Below are 20,038 nucleotides of genomic sequence, written 5' to 3' on the forward strand. Positions count from 1 at the left end.
CCTGGCACACAGTGACAGGAAAGGAAGGGGGCGGGAAAGATCTCTCTGTGGCCCATATTAACATCTTGAATCCCTGAAAAACCACATACACTGGATGCATTCTGGAAGCACACCTGTATTGTTCACAGGGAGGCTTCAAGAAACAGCCTTAGGAAGCCTATGCCTACATTGGGTATAGGAATGTTAAGGATATTTTTAGTACACTCTCAGGTGAAGCCCATGAAAACCCATCTCTTTTAGGGTAAGTTCGAGAAATCACTTTCCTTCCTTCAAATTCTTCATATGATTTCTATTCTCAGATGGTTGAGAAATTTGCTCCTTACATGGCTCCTCTCCCACTTTGGCCCACTTTCTGCATCTTCTTCATCCTACATTTGATTCAAATTCATAGTTTACCTCTTCTCAACTATTTTTCAAATTCCCACTACTTTACCTCATGTATTTTCTTGTAAGCGATGCCAAATTCCTGGCTGGGGTAAATCATTTAACTTGAGCCTCAGTTTCCTGAGCTGTAACATGGGAATCCCGCCAATGGAACGTGCAGAGAAGAGTGTGTGGACCACGGCAGCTATTAATAGTAGTTACTCTTTACTTCGAATGAGTTGGGGATTCAGTAATAAGGCGGCGAAGCAGTATTCAGTACAGATTACGATGCCAAATGGCCCAAAACAAATTCACATACACTCAAATTATTGACACACAGATGCTAAAAATCTACATACACCTAACACCGTGACTGATGTGGACTCTTTTGAACATTTATTAAAAAAGCAAAATGTATGTTCATCTCAAATAGAACAGTTAAAAATGGTAAAGCAATACAAAGGACTCGTTGCTAGCAGCATCCAGTTGTTAGAATTTCCCGCCCTGCTTCTCAATCCGACCCGGGCAAGCTCGTCCTCCCGGAGCTTGCTGCTGCCTACACCTCCCTCATCGTAGTGCAGGTCAAACCAAAGTTTATAAAATTAACAATTTAGGGTTAAATAAGCTTAAATAAGGGGGTTAAATACAAGACACTTCATCAAAGCTTCTGTACAAAGATAAACAAATTTGGCGTCTGTGTACACGGGGTTCGGCTGGCTCGCCGCGGCCGGCCGGGAGGGTGGAGGACAAGCAGGCGTGCGCTTCTCTCCGCAGCGGCGACTATACACAGTGAACTAAGTGGAAGGGACTGCTTACTGAGCCATAGACAAGGCATATGTATCTTTTTTTTTTTTTTTAAATCAGAACACTGTTAATATTCAGGCACCGTTTGCTCCTGCAAATAAATAGGCCTCTAAATTAACTGCATTCAAACTAGCGTTAAAGACATCAGTGCTTTTTCCTGTTTTCATTTTTCCCGACACGGCTTCTCCAACTATTTACTATGCCTCTTTCTTATTGCTATGATCATGTGGCTGTGAGAAATAAAACTACTGTACATCCAAAAAAATAGAGCACCTTTAACATTAAAGTATATGTCTGATTATTTGCTTCCGGGTTTATTTTACAATACTAAAGCCCAAACTATGGTCAATTGCTTTTAACATCGCTACCAGGTCACCTGATCCACAGGAGGTGAAGCCCCTCCTCTCCTGCCTCTTGAGGTACGCCCGCGCCAGAGCACCATTCTAGTGGGGTCCCCCACACGGAGGGCCAAACCGACGCCAGGGTTTACATTCATCTTGACACCAGGGGTTACATTCGTGTGCACACGGCCTCGCTGTCCTCGCTGCTGTCACCAGGTGGCTTCCGGGAAAGAGTCGCCTCCCTACCCTGCGGGGGTGAATGGTGCTAGACGGGTGGAACAGCAAAAACATCTACGATTGGCTGCAAGCACACTGAGAAACCGCGCATCTGCGGGTTCCCGGGGTGGGGGGCGGCGGGGGGTGCTCGGGGCCTCTCCCCAACGACCCCCGGTGGGCTAGGGCCGGGTTAAGACTTTTTGTCGATGGTGTTGAAGAACCACTCCGTGAATTTCCGCAGCTGGGCGGTGGCCGTCTGGGACTCCTCCTGCAGCCGCATGTTGTCTTGGCGCAGATGCTGCACTTCGGCCTGCAGGACCGCCTTGTCCTGCTTCTCCTGGGAAGAGGGCACACAGACAGGGTCACGCATGGGCCGGCACGTCCCCTGCCCCCGAGCTGCACACCCAGCACCCTTGCTTCTGTGGGGACAGGGGGTGTCACCTCCTCCCAGGTGGCTGGCCTGCACATGGTGTCAGCCCAGGATGGAGGGGCCGAGGGGGACACCCTGGTGTATTATTTCCTCTCACTCTCCTTGGCCTGCGACAGGTATCAACCTAGCTGTTATTTGGGGCAGGTTATTAGCCACAGTTTACCTCTTCCTCTGTCCAAATCAGAGAGATCACAGGAGGAGCTCAAAAGACAGACCTTGAACAAATGCACGAACTTTCTGCACCAACTCCCTCATTGCTGTTGGTCCAAGGTGTGTTTGTTTCTTTCTCTTTTCTTTTTTCTTTTTCTTTTCTTTCTTTTCTTCTCTCTCTCTCTCTCTCTTTTAAGATTTTATTCATTCACTTATGAGTGACACACAGAGAGAGGCAGAGACATAGGCAGAGGGAGAAGCAGGCTCCCTGTGGGGAACCCAAGGAGGGACTTGATCCCAGGACTCCAGGATCATGACCTGAGCGAGCCAAAGGCAGATGCTCAACTACTGAGCCACTCAGGTACCCCCCGACGTGTGTTTCTAATAAAGTAAGTACTTGGGCCTTTCACTCCATCGTAAGCTCTCCTGCTACAGTGTGTGTCCTGTGACCTTCAGAGTTTGCCACTAAACACTATGTGAAAATAATCAAGAATTTCCAGAAGAATCACATCTGATGTACAACCCTGAGTTTCAATTCCCAAGTGCTGAAAGGCATGTCTTGCTCCAAACAGACAAAGAGGTCATTGTCAGATTGCAACAATTGGTATTTTTTTAAAAGTGGGATCTAACTTGACTGCTAAATCCTGCAGACACCACCCGCTGTGCTGTGCCCAGCACTCTTGGGGGGTGAACTGTAGGGGCTGTGGCTTCTGTTGGCATGTCTGGCACCTCCCTCAAGGTTTGCTTCTATTTCCAGACCTCTGCCCAGGCACCCACAATACTGCCCGCATCACTGCTAAGGGACTCCAGTCACATGAGGAGGCATGAGTATCACATGAGGACAAAGCTCAATACTCCTTTCCTTCTGCCTAGACTCTCCTTGGTGGTTTTGGGGGTCCCTGTCCCAGGATTTGCATCCCAGCATGGTTCAGAGCATCCCACGTGCCTGAGGCCACTTGGTGGCCTGCGTCTCCAAGACTCCTCTGATCCTTTGTGACCTGTGGAACCAGTCCATGAAAACCTTTGAAACTCTCAACCTCTTCCCCCAAATTCCCTTCATCCTCACACCTCTAAGTGAATCCCTACTCTCCTGACACCACCACTCCCTGGCTGCTCATGAAGGGGAGAGAGGGTGTGCTCCTGTAGTTGGAAGACTTGGGCCCTGGTGGTCCGGCAAACAGCTTGTCCCCCAGTGCCCAGGGAGTTACTTACTTCCCTAAAACTTCAGCTTCTCTGAGAAGTGTGACCTGCCACCCCTGCTCACTCTGTCTCTAGTCCCTCCCATCACTAATGGAAGATTCTAGAATGTGGTTTGCTCTTCTCTCCCCTACCACCTGTCCTGTTTGTTGATGGTTCCAAAGCCACTCAGACATTCCACACAATCCATTCTCTCCACCACTTCCTCTCTGTGATCTGGAAACCCACCTCTCCCCAACTCCTGCTCCCACGGCCATCCTGTACCTTGCCATTACCTATAAAACTGCATAGCTTTTGGGATGCTTCAGCCTCTCAAGTCCCACTCACCACCTCTTGTTCTTTTAGAATAATTTCTCCAGTATCCACTCCTCCAATAATTATCTAATGTCTAACCTTATCTTTATGTTCCCTGCAGGGACAGTATGTCTCCTCACCCAGCTTATACTCTAGGCTCCTCAGTTTAATCCCATCCTATAGATACCCCAGGGGCTTTCTCTCTCTCTCTCTTTCTCATCTTGATTTCCTGTCTAAACTCTTAACACTGATTACATTCAACTTTCCAATTATCCTGTGCCCACAGCTGGGGGCAGGGTGATGTCCCAGTTTGCTTGGGGCATTTCTGGTTCTAGCTCTGGAGGTTCTGTATCCTGGAGCCTCTCCATCCCAGGCAAACCAGGACAGGTAGTCATCTGAGCTGGAGAGAAACAGCTAACTTTGCCAACAGATGATGGCTTTAATTGAGGCTGCAAATTCAAATGGACCTTCAGCCTTGCTTGGCAATCCTATCAAATACACCCAGTAAATTTACTCACTACTCTACACCTACCCTCTGACCTCAAACCCCTCCTACTCCTTCCTATCACCTCTCACTCTCACCTCATGACTGGAAAAAAAGAAACCTTCAGAGGGGAACTCTATCAATTTATCTCTATGTGTATGTGAACATATGTATGCACACCCCCACACCCCCACACCCTGCTCTACTCTGGTACTATGTATAAACTGTCCCCACTCTGAATCAAGGTCAGTCCTTTTGTGTCCTAGGTCAGGGCATGACCCTCTGGCTCCCCCTATTCCTGCCATTACTTCCTTCCTAAATGGATCCCTCTACGAGCACTGATACCGGCTGTGATTTCTCCCTTCTTCCATAAACAAAACGGTAACAAAACCCTTCCTGTGACATCTCCCCATCACCCTCCCACTGTCACCTTCCCTTCCATTCCCATGTACAGCACAGTGGTGACCCAGCACAGTGCTGGTGATAGCACAACGGCACAGCAAATGTGTGAGGAATTAGCTAATTTCTTTGGAGGACCGACCATGCACATGTGGACATGGAGGGCAGATGTTGTGAGGGTCACGTAGCTGACTCAGGGGAATGTAATAGCTCGGGAAGAACAGGCTTTCTGGCAGTAACTAACTCCCCTCAGGTCAGTTCATAAACAGTTGATACAACTGGTCACTCACTGAACCAAAAAATACTAGCCTGCGTGTTTCTGCCTCGCTCTGAGGACTGGCCGTCCAGAGGGCTCACCCTCACTGGGTCCTATTTCCAGCGATCCTTGGGCCCCCTAACAGTGAAAAATAATGAGCTGGAGGCCAGAACGCAGAATTAGACCTTATGAGTCTGTTTCTATTAATCATTGGCTTTGACAAGGGCACTCATCTTTCCTGAGTATCTTCGTTTTTATTTCTACCAGTTGGAAGGGGTGGATTGTGCCAGATAGAGCTCTGATTATGGATTGCAATGGATCTCTTTACCTTCCGAAGGTCAGTCTGCAGTTGTCGAAGAATCAACTCCAGTTGATTGACCTTCCCGGTCAGTGTGGATGGAGACCGCTCCCTAGGGAAGAAGGGGTAGTCAGAAAGACTCAAGGCCACTGGAGTGAAGACGCAGCACTCAGTACTCTTGCTGGGAAAGTTTGCACTCCGAGAATTATTTCATGTGCTTAGTGCCCAGCGAGGGAATAAATAATATCATGTCAGACTTGGAAAGGGAACATATTGCTGCTTTGGTGGAAAATCCCTTCTGAGTCTCTGTTGATTTAAAAAGGGATTCAGAATCTACAACCATAGATACTGGTTAAAAACAAAAACAAAAAAACAAAAACAAAAAAACAAAAAAACAAACCAACAACAACTCAGAAGATAGATTATCTAAATCAGTTTATCCAACTGAGACTCGGTAGACCAATAAAGTCCTGGGAACCAAATATAGAATCGATTTCACCAATTTGTTTTTCTCAGTCAAGAAAATATCATGAAGCTTATTACCAAGATGAATGAGCAAGTTAATAGTAACACAAGTTCATATAAAAATTGGAATCAGATAAAGAACATATACTCTGTGGGGATAAACAATGTCAAAAAATACAGGGAATGGGATGGTTCATTCAAGTGAGGCTGGGTCATGGGCTGGGGTTCTGGGGGGAGCTGTGTCCTCGGCAGGTCCGCACCTGCAGCCTGGCAGCAGGAGACTGATCACCAAGGCCCCTGTCCATCCCAGGGCTGTGGCAGCAATTATGGGCAGACATCAAGCCTGGTCCACACCCTCCCTCTCTCTGTCAGAGATCCTGGTCACCCTGAGCCCCAGGTGACATGTCTTAGCAGGCAAGGATTGCCCTCCCCAGCAGGGTAGGGGGCAAGGTCAGCTCCACTCAGTCCCGGGTCTGGATCCTAAAGGTCCAGGGGATGCAGGCTGGATGTGATCTCCTGGTGGCCCAGGGCTTCGCTGAACCCATTACCCAGGGGCCTGGGGAGATGCGGGGGGTGGGGGGAGGCTCCCCAGGGGCTCACATACCCAGCTGTGTCCATGAAATCTTTGCCACTGCCTGGGTCTACACATAGAGGCGGCTCCTGTGCGCCTTCCAGGTCCTGCCCGTGCTGCATATCCGTCAGGGTACAGAAGGATGCCACTCTCTGGTCTGAGGAGGGGAGACACACACATGCCAAGGCAGTTGAGTACTGGCTGCAAGGTGACGTTTGTGCAAGCGAATTTAGTCACTAACCCTCACCCCCACCCCATGCCGCCCCCACCTCCCAATCAGTTACTGCCCTGTTTTAAACAAAATAAAGATAAACGGACTCAGGCAAGCTGCTGACAATCAGAAAGCATGAGGATTGGCTGTCCTTGGGGGCTGTATGGCATGCGCACATCACAGCCAGGGGGACAATTAGCAGATACTGGATTTGCTAGAGCCAATTCGCTTTCTTCCTTCCACATCCCAAGAAATGCCAAAGCAGCCGGCTGGCACGCAAGAAGGGCGTCGCTGATTAACAGAACCGAGGAGACAGACCTCTCCTCAAGCAGTCCCCAAACCGGGGTGGGAGGGGGATCCCTGAGACACAGCAGCCGGGCCCCACGGCCCCTGTGTGTGCCAACCCTCTGAGCTCAGATATAACCATGCAGACGTGCAGACACGTGAAATAGAAAGAAAAGGTTACAGAACATCCGGAGCCCATGGTCAGCCCCGGACAATCACCTAGATAGGACGTGTGGTGACAGAGCAGCCCAAGTTCTTCATCTGAGTCAAGACCTGAAATAAGATTTAGAATTTCCTATGAACAGTGGCATCTCTACGCACCTGGAAGCCTCTGGGGCCCACACAAGACTCAAATAATGGGGTCTCGTAGAGCCCGTGCTTGTGCATGTGCTGGTGTGCATGTGCACCTGTCGTGCTGAAGGAGGCATGGCCCTCGACAGCCAATAACAGATGATGCCAAACCATGTGGTTCAACGTTGCAGGTGAACAGTCCTGGCTGGACGCACGCTCTCGTGTATGATGAAGAGAAGTGGTGTGCCTCACACATGCAAGTCCAACCCTAAGAACACGTGCCCATTGGGTTTACTGAAATGATCCACTCCGTGAACGTAGAATAGTGGCGGTGAGCGAGGTCAGCTACATACTCTTACTAGAAACAGCAGTGGTAACAATGATCAGTGTGACTACACTGCCTTATCTTGGGACTGGACCATTTCTACTCTTGGCACCAGTAATTTCACATTCAAAGATTCCTGAGCCAGGCAGGAAAGGCAATATTTTCTGAAACAGGCACCAGACAGGCTCAGCTCTGGTGGCTGAACACTGACCCAAGAATCAGTCCAGAAATGCCAAGTGGCATGCAGAGCAGTCCCATGTTTGCACAAGGTGGAGGTGAGAACCAGGAATGTATCTTATTATCTACTTCCCCCATTCCCTGGTGTCTCTTTCCTTGGTGCCTGTGCACATATAGGCATCTACAGTTGGAATCCAAGGGATATAGCAGGTGTATTAGTGCTGTGGTGTCTTTTTCGTATGATTTGATTAATGGCTGAGAAATTGCACTTGGGTCCGTGTCAGGGGTGCTCTGTTCTTAATTTATCCCACTCTGACTCCCTCTGGCTGCTGGACGAGTCTCCTAATGAGGCTACCTGCTTGTCTGGTTTATGGAGGGTATTGTACTTCCTGTTAATTAGAAAGAATGGTGGAGGCTGCCAGGGCACATGAAGGAAAGCAAGCTGGAAGCACCCACCAGAGGCCTGGGCCCTCCTGGAAGCAGTGCTGAGTGCACTGCATGATCAGTGGCACAGGGAGTTCTCCGGTCCAGCCTGCTTTCCTACAGCAGATTTCCCAACATCTGTGGTAGGTACACAGATGTCCTTCAACATATCCTTCTATAAAGCTTTAGGGATGTCCATCTCCACACTTCAAGCCTACAAGATGATGGACATTCTGTAACTATGCATTCCTGAGAGATAATCATATTCCCAGTTTGGTACTGACTAGTAGGATTTGTGCATAAAATGAAATAATTTGTAACTTAATTAAGATTAATAGCACAATTTGGGTGCCTACTTCTACACGTGACAAGATGCAAATGGCAGAGGTGGGGGCAGGAATGATGAGGCATAGTAGCTAGCTGGGGCTGAGCAGCTCCAGGGGTGGGTGGGGAGGGTCTAGGGCTGCCCTGACATCCAAGATAACTCTCTGCCCTGTGATGATCCCAAATAATACCTCACACTTAAAAAAAAAAAAAAAATGAACCGCAGATATATTTTTATTCTACGGTAAATTCACTGACAAAAAATGAATGTCAAAACAGATAAAGAATTTATATTTCTCACTTTTTCATAAAAGAGTTCCACTGACTCATCCAGGTTTTACATGATCCCGTGATAATCTGGTTCGTTTCCATCTTTCTTAATATAGGAGTCTGATGGTCAAGCTGAAATACCTGGATGAAAATGTTTTAGCTTGTTCCAACTATTTTTACCTTAATTGATAAAATATCTACATATTTAACAGAAACAGAACTAGTTGCTGGCAGTCATTCAAGCATTCCTTGGGGAGAAACAAGGTCCTACTGGTCAGAAGGCAAGATGCCAAAAGGGGGGGTTTGCCAGCACTGTAATTTCACAAAGAGGATTTTACTCTGGATCTGAAAAGCTGGGATGTTGAAATCCAAACAGAATGCTGCTTGATTAAGTCCAGACACTAAACTATTCTGTAAAATAGCTAACCTCAGTGACAGTTTCCAGTGGAAGCTTTATTCTTCGACAGTTTATTTCTGTGATGATAAATATTCAGTAACCAAGTAGTTACTGACACTGAATCAAGCGGCAGAGAGAAAACCGTGTCTGAGCTTCACATAAATGGTTAGCGCAGCAGATACAATCACCCACAATCCACATACATAGCCTTCTCTTCTTTTCCTTCCTGTTCTCCTCTGTGCAAGAACACCTGGCTAAGGGGGGGGGGGGAGATACCAGGCAATGAGTACATATGGAACACCTCAATCCTTTAAATAATCTTAGAAAAACTTTATTTCAATGCAATTTCTTGGTTGCATTTGGCACTACACAAGGAGATGAACAGTCAACCAGATATTCCGCATCAATCTGGAGCTGAGTTGGCACAACAGTTGCTGGCAATTAACTCCCATGGCCCAACTGGGCGGCCTAGAGCACTCAGAGAACAGTAAGGCCAAGCCGGCCTCAGGGAGGAGGGTGGCTGATGGATTAGTCGTGTCTGCTGAGGAGCAGGAGAAAGGTACCTGTGCCCGGCCATGCAAGCGTGAGGCTGGATTCAACCAAACCCATTTGCACAAACAAAGCTCTTCTAACCTGTCTCTGCTATCACTACAAATTACAGAGAAGCTGGAACTTTATAGTTCTGTGTAGGAAATTAAAGGTACTGGCTCTAAGCACCCTGCTTATCAGATTGTGGAAAGCTGACTTAACTGGCAACCAGCAAAGAGAAAAAAAAAAAAGTTACATTGCACTTTTGACATAAACACTCTGGCTTAGGCCTTTTGCAGCCTGCTCATAAATGCTGCAAGATAATAGCCTAGAGTCTGCCTCTCAGTAATGAGCAAAGAAAAGTGCTGGGATTATGCTTCATTTAAGATACAGCTCTGGTTGCTGACCCGAGACAATTTCCTTACTTTTGAGATCATTTAAGTTGATTTATTTTATTAAATTGACTTTGCATTTTTCAACTAAATAGCATTTTTCTTTTCAGTTTTGTTTTTTTTTTAACTAATTATGTCACCTGGGGAGTCATGCACACTGTTTATGCTTGTATACACACACACACACACACACACACACACACACACACACACACACACACACTGTGTTCAAGTACCAGTAACCAGCAACTTTGTCAAGGTTAAGTTGCAGCTTCACAATGAAAACAGTGATTATAAAAAAAATTATGCTATTAGTCTCTTTTTAAAGACCAAGGGCATATGGAGCCTCATATTAAAAACATAAACTTGTATTTTTTAAAAAATACGTTTCCATAAGCTATTTTGTTCCCACGGTGGGGCCTGATAACCGAGCTGCTGGCTCTGCATGTGTACCGCACCCAGACACTCACGGGCACGCGCATCTCAGTGTGCCCGCGGGCAGACAGCTTATTGTCACCACCAACCACAAAGGGCTGAAATCCAGAAGAGAAGCCGGGCTGTTGCTGGCATGTGGGACCTGGCAATTCAGTCTCCCAGCACTCATTTGTAATTTCACCTCTGAAAGCCTGTTTTCATTTAAAACATCATCCGTTCAGCAAATGCTTACCACTCATCGCCTGCTTCTGATATTTCGATAAATGAGAACTATTTTAAATTCTAGCACTTTTGAAGAGACTCTGCTTCCCTTCCCCGGCTCCAGGTCCAGTGCTGGACCCACGGCCAGTGGTTCCGGTTGGGTCTGTTCACTTGCCCACACTTGAGGGGGATGGGATCTGCTATATTTATTACAGGCGTACCCACATCTTCCATTATCCCGCCCAGTACAGGGAACGAGGCCTCCATGCCCTATACGCCATGACCTTACTGTACTGTGGAGATCAGAGATTTCATGTAGGTGTTCTGATGTGCAAAGGGTCACATCTCGCCCCCGACAAACAAAAGGACTGCATACACGCACTAAAACAAACATGAACTGTGGCCCCATTTTTTAAACTTGATTGTCGCAGGAGAGGGAGGCAGGGGCATAGGCTCACTGTCCTTGAGTTACCCTCTCCCTCACAGGCTTATTAAAGAGGTGCCGATTTTTTGACATTCGGTCTTACAGGCAGAGTTTGGTTATCTACCTATTTCCAGTAAGCAAGTTCTCAGGAATTAGATTTCTGGTCAAAGAGTGGGCTCTAGCTACATATTGTCATACTGCATAAAAAGATGGATCATACCGTCTTTGTAATGGTACCAGCCCTGAGTATTCTTCATAGCTTCCTGGAGTGTGGGATCATTCTTCACCTTCTAAAGATACGAGCTGGTACCTCATCGTCATTTTGAATTTACGTGTGGTTGAACATTTTTCAAATACTTAATTTTGTGATTCTACTTTTGAGGACTGTGCGTCCCTATGCCTTGGCTGCTTATTTATCAGGGGTTTGGTGTTTTTTTGGTTGAGCCCCTCCACACACTTGGGAGAGCCTGGTTTTACCCATCACATTCACTACAAATCCTCCCTCATATTCCTGTTTATCTGAATGTTCTCTTTCAAGTTCATAAAAAATGTAAATGTTTAAATACTTTTATCTGGCATTGTATTTTGTATGTTCTCTCATTATGCAATAATTAAAGCACTACCTTGCTTCTAAGATGGTAATCCTACTTTTACTGTTTCTAGAACTGACTTTTCTAAATCCTAAATCCAAGTGGAGTATACACATTCCTTTCCTGTTTAAATTATATTCAGATTTTTGGTCTGGACTCTTCTTCCTCCAGGAAGACTAATTTCTATTTTTTTGAATCATTACTATGCTGTTTAATTATTATTTACGGTAGACTTTTTGTGGAATATTTTTATCTATTTCCAACTGGATGCAATTAAGCTTTTTAACATATCCTTTAGATATGTGAATTGAAGTTGTACTAAATCTACACATTAATTCAGGAAATGAATTGATTCATCATCTTGACCGTAAGCTTCCCACCCGTTCTTTGCATATATAGGACTTTCCAGTTACTGAAATGTCCTTTGCTTTCTCGAATTAGAACTCTAATGATGGCTAAATTTCCAAAGAACGTATAATTTGATCTTGCAGATACAGCTAGGGTGCCTTCTGTCTACAAACACTGTTATGGGCACATGGTAGCCCTCACACCAAGAGGCAGAGCCTACCTCCCACCTCCAGGATCTCGGCTGACTTTGGGACTTGCTTTGACCAATAGCATGTGGGGGATACAATGTTCTGAGTCCTCCCAGACCAGGAGGCCCTGAGACATCATGTAGCTTCTGCTTTTGCTCTCCTGATTGGATTCCTTGAGTCACATGGGAAGAAGTAGAATTGCCATGCTGGAGACAGGGGTCCAGCCAGAGACCAGCTGAACATATCAGTGAAGTCACCTTCCAGCTGAGCTCCCACTGAATATGGCTGCATGTGTGATTCCAGCTGAAACCAGAGGGAACCCAACCAACCTACAGAATCATGAGACATAAGCCCTTGTTCCCAGCCATAAATTTTGGGGTGGTTTTTATACAGAAATAGATAACTGAAAAAAATTAACAACCCTTTGAGACAAGGCTTACAAAATATGAGATCTATTTTAAAATCTCTCACCTACTTTGTTTTATAATCTTGGATACTTTATTTTTTGAAATTTATTTTTTTTAGTTCAAGTATAAGTAATGGTGTTATATTAGTTTTAGGTGTACAATATAACTGTTCAGCAATTCTATACTTGTGCTCATCAGGGTAAGTGTCCTCTTAATTTGAATAATTTCTTTTTTATCTTTCGTATTTTCTAGATACAGAAGCATACGTATAAATGGTTTGTTACCTCCAAAATTCATTCCTTTTTTCTTTGCATTGTTTGTATAAATGTCAAGTATTTCACTACAGAATGAAAGGACAGAGTCTCAACAGATGACACTGTTTAGTTTCTGGACTGAAGGTATCTGCTTATAAAACCATTTCCCACTAAGTATTTTATAACTACTGGGAATAAAGTAGTTCTTCATTAGTTTTTAATGGTATCTATCAAATCTCAATTTTTATCAAGAAATAGGTCCTAATTCTACTAGGTATATACACCCTTCTTGGGAAATCGGTACAATAACATTTACTTATTTCATTTACTATAACTTTTTGTAATAGAAGTTTTTCTTTTGTTATACTGGCTAAACTCTTGCCAATAACAATGGATAATCTTTCCAATCTCCTACTGAATTTCATCTAAGGTTGACATTGCTATTAGTGACTGAGGTTGTCTTAGGATTTTTCTCTTCTTGTGTGTTAGCAGGAAAGAATTCTCTCATGCTGTTTCTGGCTGCTCCTGAATTTCAAGAAAAATTTATATGGGGACACCACTATTTTTTTAAGCTTTGAAAACAATGAACTCTAAACATATTAGTTTCAGGTAACATTTTCGATGCCCTCCATCTTTGGGCCATTGACAGTTTTTTATGCTCCCTCCTTTGTTTTCTTGCAAGAAATACCCAATTATTTTTATCTTCCTATATAGCTACCTGACATTCCTTAATAATTTTTTTTAATTTCTCTTATGTATTGGTGAATGCTCATTTCTTTTCTCATTCTACTCTTGTTCATTTGTATTTTCCATTTTTTGACCAGTTATGTTGCTTTAAACATAGGAAAAAATTAATCATTGATTTTATTTGTAAATTGCACTGAAGATTCATTTGCCAGTTCACAAAAAAATCTATTTGATTTCTTTCTTTTTTGTTTGCTTTTGCAGCTTTTGTAGAATCTTTTTGAAGTATAGTTAACTTGGTTAATTTTCATGGGGTATTTTTTCCTCATTTAAATATGTTTCTGAAAACAGTACATTTTTGTTTAAGGATTATTCTCTGGCTGCAATCCAAAGATTTTAATAGGTAGCATCTTTTTATTATCACTTACTAAAAAGAAAAATATGCCCTCGTATTCCCAAATGCTGCTTAGAATAATGATTATGAATTACATTAAGAGTCTTCCAAATGGGGATAATTTTTTGTTTGTGTTTTTCTTCTATTTTTCTTAGTTAATTCTATTTCCATTGCCTTGTGGCCAGAAGCGAGTGGAAATGCTTGTTTTTGGAGAAGCTTCACTCATGGTAACAGAGTATCCGTTATGTACCAACAGAGTTTGGATATATTTAAGCAGCCCTGATTGGGGCAGATTAGATTGGTACTCCTGCTCTATTCTAGAATGGCATAGTAAAAAATCTAAATTCTTACACTCATGTATCCAGTGTCAATTTTAGCTCTTAAACAAAGGTAACTGCATCATATGCAAAGTGTGGAACATAAACAGATCAACGGGGGAGAGGCATACCTGCTTGGATGAATCTCACTGGTGGATACGACAAGGGTCATGGTGTTAATAGGCAGATACATTCTATTTTTTGAAGTGTGTTGACTACTTATGTTGATGTATGGGCACAGCATTATTCCAAGATCGCTCTGAGCTCAGAAAGGCATTTTGAACTGCCTTTATTAGTGTGTAACAATTATGCAGACACTTTTTTTTTTTTTGGACTATCTTTATCATGTTTAGTCTAGCTCAGAAATGGCTCTGGGAACTGGTACGAAAAGATCAAGTCACAGGCAGGGCAACTGGGTTATCTCGGTGAAGACATTTCTCTCCACAAAGTGCTGAGGTGACTGATGATGCCCATTTGCCACCACACCAGCGGATGTCAGGGTGGAACTGACACCAACACAAGAGAAGCTGATTAGCAAAAGTCTAGAGTTGCAAATTCCCACTGTTATTTTCTCAAGGTGAATGCCGCCTTATAGGGTAGCACTGAAAATTAACTGGAATTTTGAAATACAAACTATAAACATTTGGAAACTTCAGGAAGGTCAGACAGCCAAAGTCCTCTCCCTCGGCAGAGAGAATTCCACATTCTCTCTGCACTGGCACCTGAGCACCAGTTATCTGGTGTTTCCACACCATGCTTTTGGTGCCATGCTCTATGGGTGCCAACCTCCCACTAGACTCTAACTTCAGCTTAAAACTACTTTCTGAAGAACAGGACTGCAGAAGTGGAGGCTTACGACTGTCAAACCCGATGTGTTCTTTGGTAAAGGTCTTCATTTTATGGACAAGAAGCCTGAACGAAGTCTAAAGCAGTCATGGACCTCTGAGGATTACCGTCGAACATCCACTTTTGGCCCAATGTGTGGCCATTATGGTAGTTAACGGACTTGTCCGAGGCCCACAGCCCAGCAGCTGACCATGACTATGACCAGAGTCTTGAGGTTGATACCTTAATCTTGGCTATATGCGCCATTTTCCTTCTTCCACTTCCTGCTCTTACTTAGCCTGTCTCCGGACAAGATTGTTTCACAGGAGTAATTTTATTCTGAAGAGGTAAAAGGGAACTAAGCATAGATAAAAATGGGGGGGTAGTGTGTGGATCCAGAGATAAACCCATAAATATTGTTTTAAATCTGAAAAATGAGCATAAAATGCAAAGGACCTTCAGAGGTCAAAAACTATGCCCTGAGTTGGTATAGTTCAGGTGTCCTGTGCATTTGATACCTACGTACTCCTTGGGACTAGCTCTTCTCATTTAGTTATCTCACTGTGTGCTTGATAAATAAAGGTAAGATGAATAAAACAAGCAGCCTCCCCTTGAGACATTCATCACCTAATAAGACGACACAGACAAGTGAATAAAGCAAAATTCAGTGTGGTAAGTACCATGCAAATATTTATGCTGTGGAGAACACTGCAGAGAACAGAATAGATGTTCTTATATTCTCCTGGGGGCAGTAAGACAACACAGTGTGTTCAGAACATGCCAGAGAAAATGCTATTACCTGCTGCCTGGGTTGCTCTAGACAGAGTTAAAGACCATGTTCCTGCCCTTTGGGGCAAGGTTGCATCTAGGTCAGTTTGGAAGTACAGAAGTAACTGGGCCATGGGCCTGGGGTTCTATAACCAACTTTGGGTAATGTCAAGGGAATGAAGACTGCATCACAGAGCAGATGGAGCATTCTGAGGCTTCCATGTGGAGTACTTTGCAAGGTGGTGAACCAAAGACCCTCACTCCTATTAAGGGAGCAGTAAGAGCCTGTTCATTTTGCAGAAGTTTCCTAACAGAATTTTGCTTTACTTATCTACTGGAGCTAAATGTCCCTGGTGTCTGAATTAACTTGCTAGTAGCCTTCACCTCCCCCCCCCCCCCCCCCACAAAGCTTACCTACCTAAAGACAAAGATCCCAGTAACTTACAGCAAATCTACTGGCGGGCTGCCCTGGCAGGGCAAGCTTGCTAAGATTGAGGGGTAAGTAAAGCAGCCTGACTTGGAAGCCCACCTGCCACTCCTGGAAAAGGAACCTGCCTTTGTTTCCTAGATGAAGCTTGGACAGCATGGGTGATGGGGGGCAAGCTGCCAGAGCCTAAGAAGGTAAGTCGACGGGGAGGATGAGAGAAGAGATGGGTTGCTCAGGCAGCTGCAGCCCCTCCCGTGGGGACGGCCTTGAACACTGAACTCCACCGGGACGCTGCGGCCCAGGTGCATGGGGATTCTCCAACAGGCCTACTGAAATGGCCCTGTGTCCCTTGTCAGTTTTACCAGTCACGCCAGGAGCAGCTGTAATCTTAGAAGAACAGCATCGGCAAATGGCAAAGATCATAATCCCGGGTCATTTGTTCTCTTCTTACCCACAGGTAAGGTCCTGAGGATGTGGGTGAAGCATCTTCCTTGTTTGGGTCTACCTTGACCTGTGAGTTGGAAAAAAGGTATTTCCTACAGAGCAGCTTCAACCTTCTAAAATTCACATCAGTGTGGCAGCTGGAGGGGTCCTGAGAGGAGTGTGCCCAGCTACTCTCAGGGACCACACTGTTGGAGGTGGAAGCTGAGGCCCAGACAGGGAGGGCCAGGGGCTTGGGTTGGGCAGATCATGTTGCACCTGCGTTTATGCCAAGCCACCAGACACCTCGTGTGTGCCCATCTTGCCAAGCTAGGCAGTGTCAGCCTCTGAAGGCCTTTCCTCTCAGCTTCCCTCATCACACTCAGAAGAAAGAGATGATCTATGCCCTACATACACAACCTCCACATTTCAGGTAAGAAAACAGGTCAGAGAGGAAGAGTGACTTGTCCCAGGTCATAGCTGGGGCCTCATCTGGAATTCAGGTTTGGGGTCCTCTGCCTAGTGCTCATTTCACGAAACGGCATGGTGTCTCCAAGGACATATCCTTAGTCACAGCTCAGGCCTTCTCCTGCTTGTTTTCATCCATGAAGATGTGCCAAGTATCCGAAACATTAACACAGACAATCCCAAATAGAGCCATGTTCCCTACGTGGCCGCCCCAGGCCCTGGAGGCTGCGAGTCTTTACCTTCAAATGCCCGTGCCGCGTCCACAAGGTGGGACCAATCTAAGCCCGTGGCCGTGTCCGGGAGGGGCATCAGGCCAGGATCTGCACACTTGGACTTATCCGATAAGGACCCATCGGAGAACCAGAACTCATCTGAACAGAAACAAAACAGGAGTGTCAGTTGGATGGTAGTGCAGGGCACAGGCAGCCCCTCCGAGGGGCCAGGGACTTCTTCCAGCAGACCCTCTGCCCCCAGTGAGAAAGGGGATAGCATGGTGCAGTTATCCAAAAGACACATGGCTGGAAAGACAGAGGTCTGTAGAGAAGCACGACCTACTGACTCCTTTAGAGGTTGGCCACACTGAGATGGAAGAGATTCCAGAACGGACTAGCTGGATGGTACAGTATTGAAATCTGACAGTTTCCTTCCAGGGCAGGCTTCTCGTGGGGACATCCATCCGAGTTGGACTAGCTGCAGGATCGATTCCTGTTTTCTGTAGGCATTACTTCCCCCTTTCAAGTGCTGCAAACTTCTACTGAACACAAGATTTGGTACAGTCTCTCTCTAGCCTGATGGTTTAAAAAGCTTCCTGAGCACCACACGTTCAAGATGCCCGTTATCAGTTTATTATAAAAATGCAGAAGGGCTAACTTTGCCTTCATTAACAGGCAAGAGAAGACACAGTCTTTTCTCATGCTATGCCCAAATACGGTGGTTGGACTGCTGTGCCGCCTCACTGAGCCAGCTTGATCACCAACTAAACCAGAAACACCTCGTCGTCCACCATGGAATTTTGTCTGTCCTTTGTCTGTATGAACTGACCTTTTAGGTTTTTTTTTTCACCTGTCATCACGGGACTTGAAGTGTTTATGCCATTGATAAAACTCGTTAGAACTCACTACACATCTGAGGACAAATTTTTCAAAGGCTTCAACTGGACTTTCTCTGACATATCTTTTTCTGAACCTGCCCAAAACGTCACAAGCAGCTGCTTGTGAACACATCTGCCTAATGAGACCAATCAAAATAATGACCACCTGGCTGGCTGAGCCTGCAATTAAGTTAAGTAAGGGGCATAATTAACCCAAGGCACCTGCAATTTTTGTTCCCACACCCTTTGGGGTAGCTGTGAAATGCTGGCATCTGGAGGGAGAGCAAGCAGTGGTGTTTGACCTTGACTCTGAAGGGCACTAACGGTCTTCCACCTGCTTGGTACCTTCACGGGCAGCTCTCAGCCTTCCTCTACACGGTGCTGCTAAACCCACCCAATCGTGCTATTTTCAGCACTACCACATTTAGCCATGGTAATACAAAACCAACTTAGTCCTGGCCCCCACTGTGAAGGGAATCCAGTTACGGATGCTCTGTCTGCACCGTTCCTGCCATGCTCCCTTGCCACAGGCTCATCTTCTTTGAAACAAGAACCATTTGTACGTGGTCTACATGTTCAGTCCTCGTCCAGGCCACGGGGGAAACAAGGAACTACAAAAGGAGCAAAGCTGGAGTGCCAGCCAGGAGTGCCATGCTCTCCTGACCCAGGGAGGAAGGAGCTGAGCAGAGTTGGGCTGAAGCCCCTCCCAAGCCTCAGGGCTTCAATCAGAAGTTTAGGGTTCAACCTCCAGGCAGAAAGGTCAGGAAGCCCAGGGATCTGCTATCACTTCTCTTGTCTTTCAAACACACTGGCTGCTTTGCTTAAAGCAGGTTTTCCACTCAGCATACAGGGATTATTTGACTGGGTGGCAGGTGTATTTGTTACTGATTTCCGTGTGACCCAATAAGGTGAAGAGAGTGGCAGTCCCGTAGAGGGTGCATCAGGCAGGCTATAACCTATGTGCCCCGGGGCACTCACCTGCTTCCTCTGCCTCTCCTTCCCTCCCTGGAGAAGAACACAGCTGGGACTGGAGAATTATTCAGCTAAATGAACATTTCTATAGAAAGTATACTCTGACAGTCATGCTTTACTAAGAAATGCAAACTTGAGGATTTTCTTTGCCTTTTTAGACAATCCTTCACCTGAGCTTCTGGCATCATAAAGCCTAAAATCAAGCCAAAGGCATGCTTGCCTGTGCAGTCTACCTTGTTCCTGGCCCCCACAAGACAACACCATCCTTCCCGGCTCTCACAGGAGCCAGGTGAAAAGAGGGGCAGAATGCAAACTGAAAGGGGCACTAGGCTAACATCCCTGTCCCCAATCCGCATGCGCCTCCAGCAGTTGTGTGCTCCAAGAGCCACCCTCCCCACACCAAGGGAGTACTGGCAGTCCTGGGATGCTCCGATGATTCTTGAGCTGCTGGAGATTCCATGATATGTGGCCATCTGTAATTGAGACAAGGCACAGACTTGAATCCCGGTGGCCAGGAAGCCAGAGCCCAGAGTGAGTGAGTGAGTGTGCCCACCTATTCACCCAGAAGGGCAGGTCAACCAGCACCACAGCTTTGCTCGCTGCTGCCCTGCACCAAGCCAAGCAGAGGCCGCTTGCAAAGCATGTGATGACTCGGGAGACCTGGGAAGGTTTTGGGGAGTAAGTTTCGCAAGCAGAGGCATGCCCAGGGCACGCTAACTTCCTCCAGCTTGTGTGGAGAGGCAGGGAGTGAAAGGAGGGAAATACAGTTTGTGGTCTTTCTTCTTATCACAAACGACTACCCCTCCTCCCTGGTTTGTGAATGGAACTTTTGTGTTTACTTGAGACTATGGAACTGGCAAAGACGATCAGTAGATTAGAAGTCTCCTCTCCCCCAGGGTTTACTTGGAGTGTATCCGCTGACATGTCCATCTGGG

General features: G+C 45.8%; 1 protein-coding gene across 11 annotated transcripts in view; it reads right to left on the bottom strand.

The window, feature by feature from the left end:
* Positions 1–737: 737 nt before the first annotated feature.
* SIPA1L2 (signal induced proliferation associated 1 like 2) overlaps positions 738–20,038 on the bottom strand; it is a 212,977-nt gene continuing 193,676 nt past the window's right edge. For 6 of the 11 annotated variants that reach the window (XM_055308737.1, XM_055308732.1, XM_055308735.1 and 3 more), the window contains 5 exons: positions 17,281–17,412; positions 6,984–7,037; positions 6,302–6,425; positions 5,263–5,344; positions 738–2,061 (listed from right to left, as the gene is read on the bottom strand). In XM_055308737.1, coding sequence (XP_055164712.1) covers positions 1,915–2,061; positions 5,263–5,344; positions 6,302–6,425; positions 6,984–7,037; positions 17,281–17,412 — 539 coding nt within the window. In that variant the 3' untranslated portion in view covers positions 738–1,914. Of the gene's footprint in view, positions 2,062–5,262; positions 5,345–6,301; positions 6,426–6,983; positions 7,038–17,280; positions 19,577–20,038 lie in introns of those variants that run through there. The other 5 variants (XM_055308740.1, XM_055308739.1, XM_055308741.1 and 2 more) reach the window with 4 other exon arrangements.

The sequence above is a fragment of the Nyctereutes procyonoides genome, unplaced genomic scaffold, assembly GCF_905146905.1.
Source record: "Nyctereutes procyonoides isolate TBG_1078 unplaced genomic scaffold, NYPRO_anot_genome, whole genome shotgun sequence".
Lineage (NCBI taxonomy): Eukaryota > Metazoa > Chordata > Mammalia > Carnivora > Canidae > Nyctereutes > Nyctereutes procyonoides.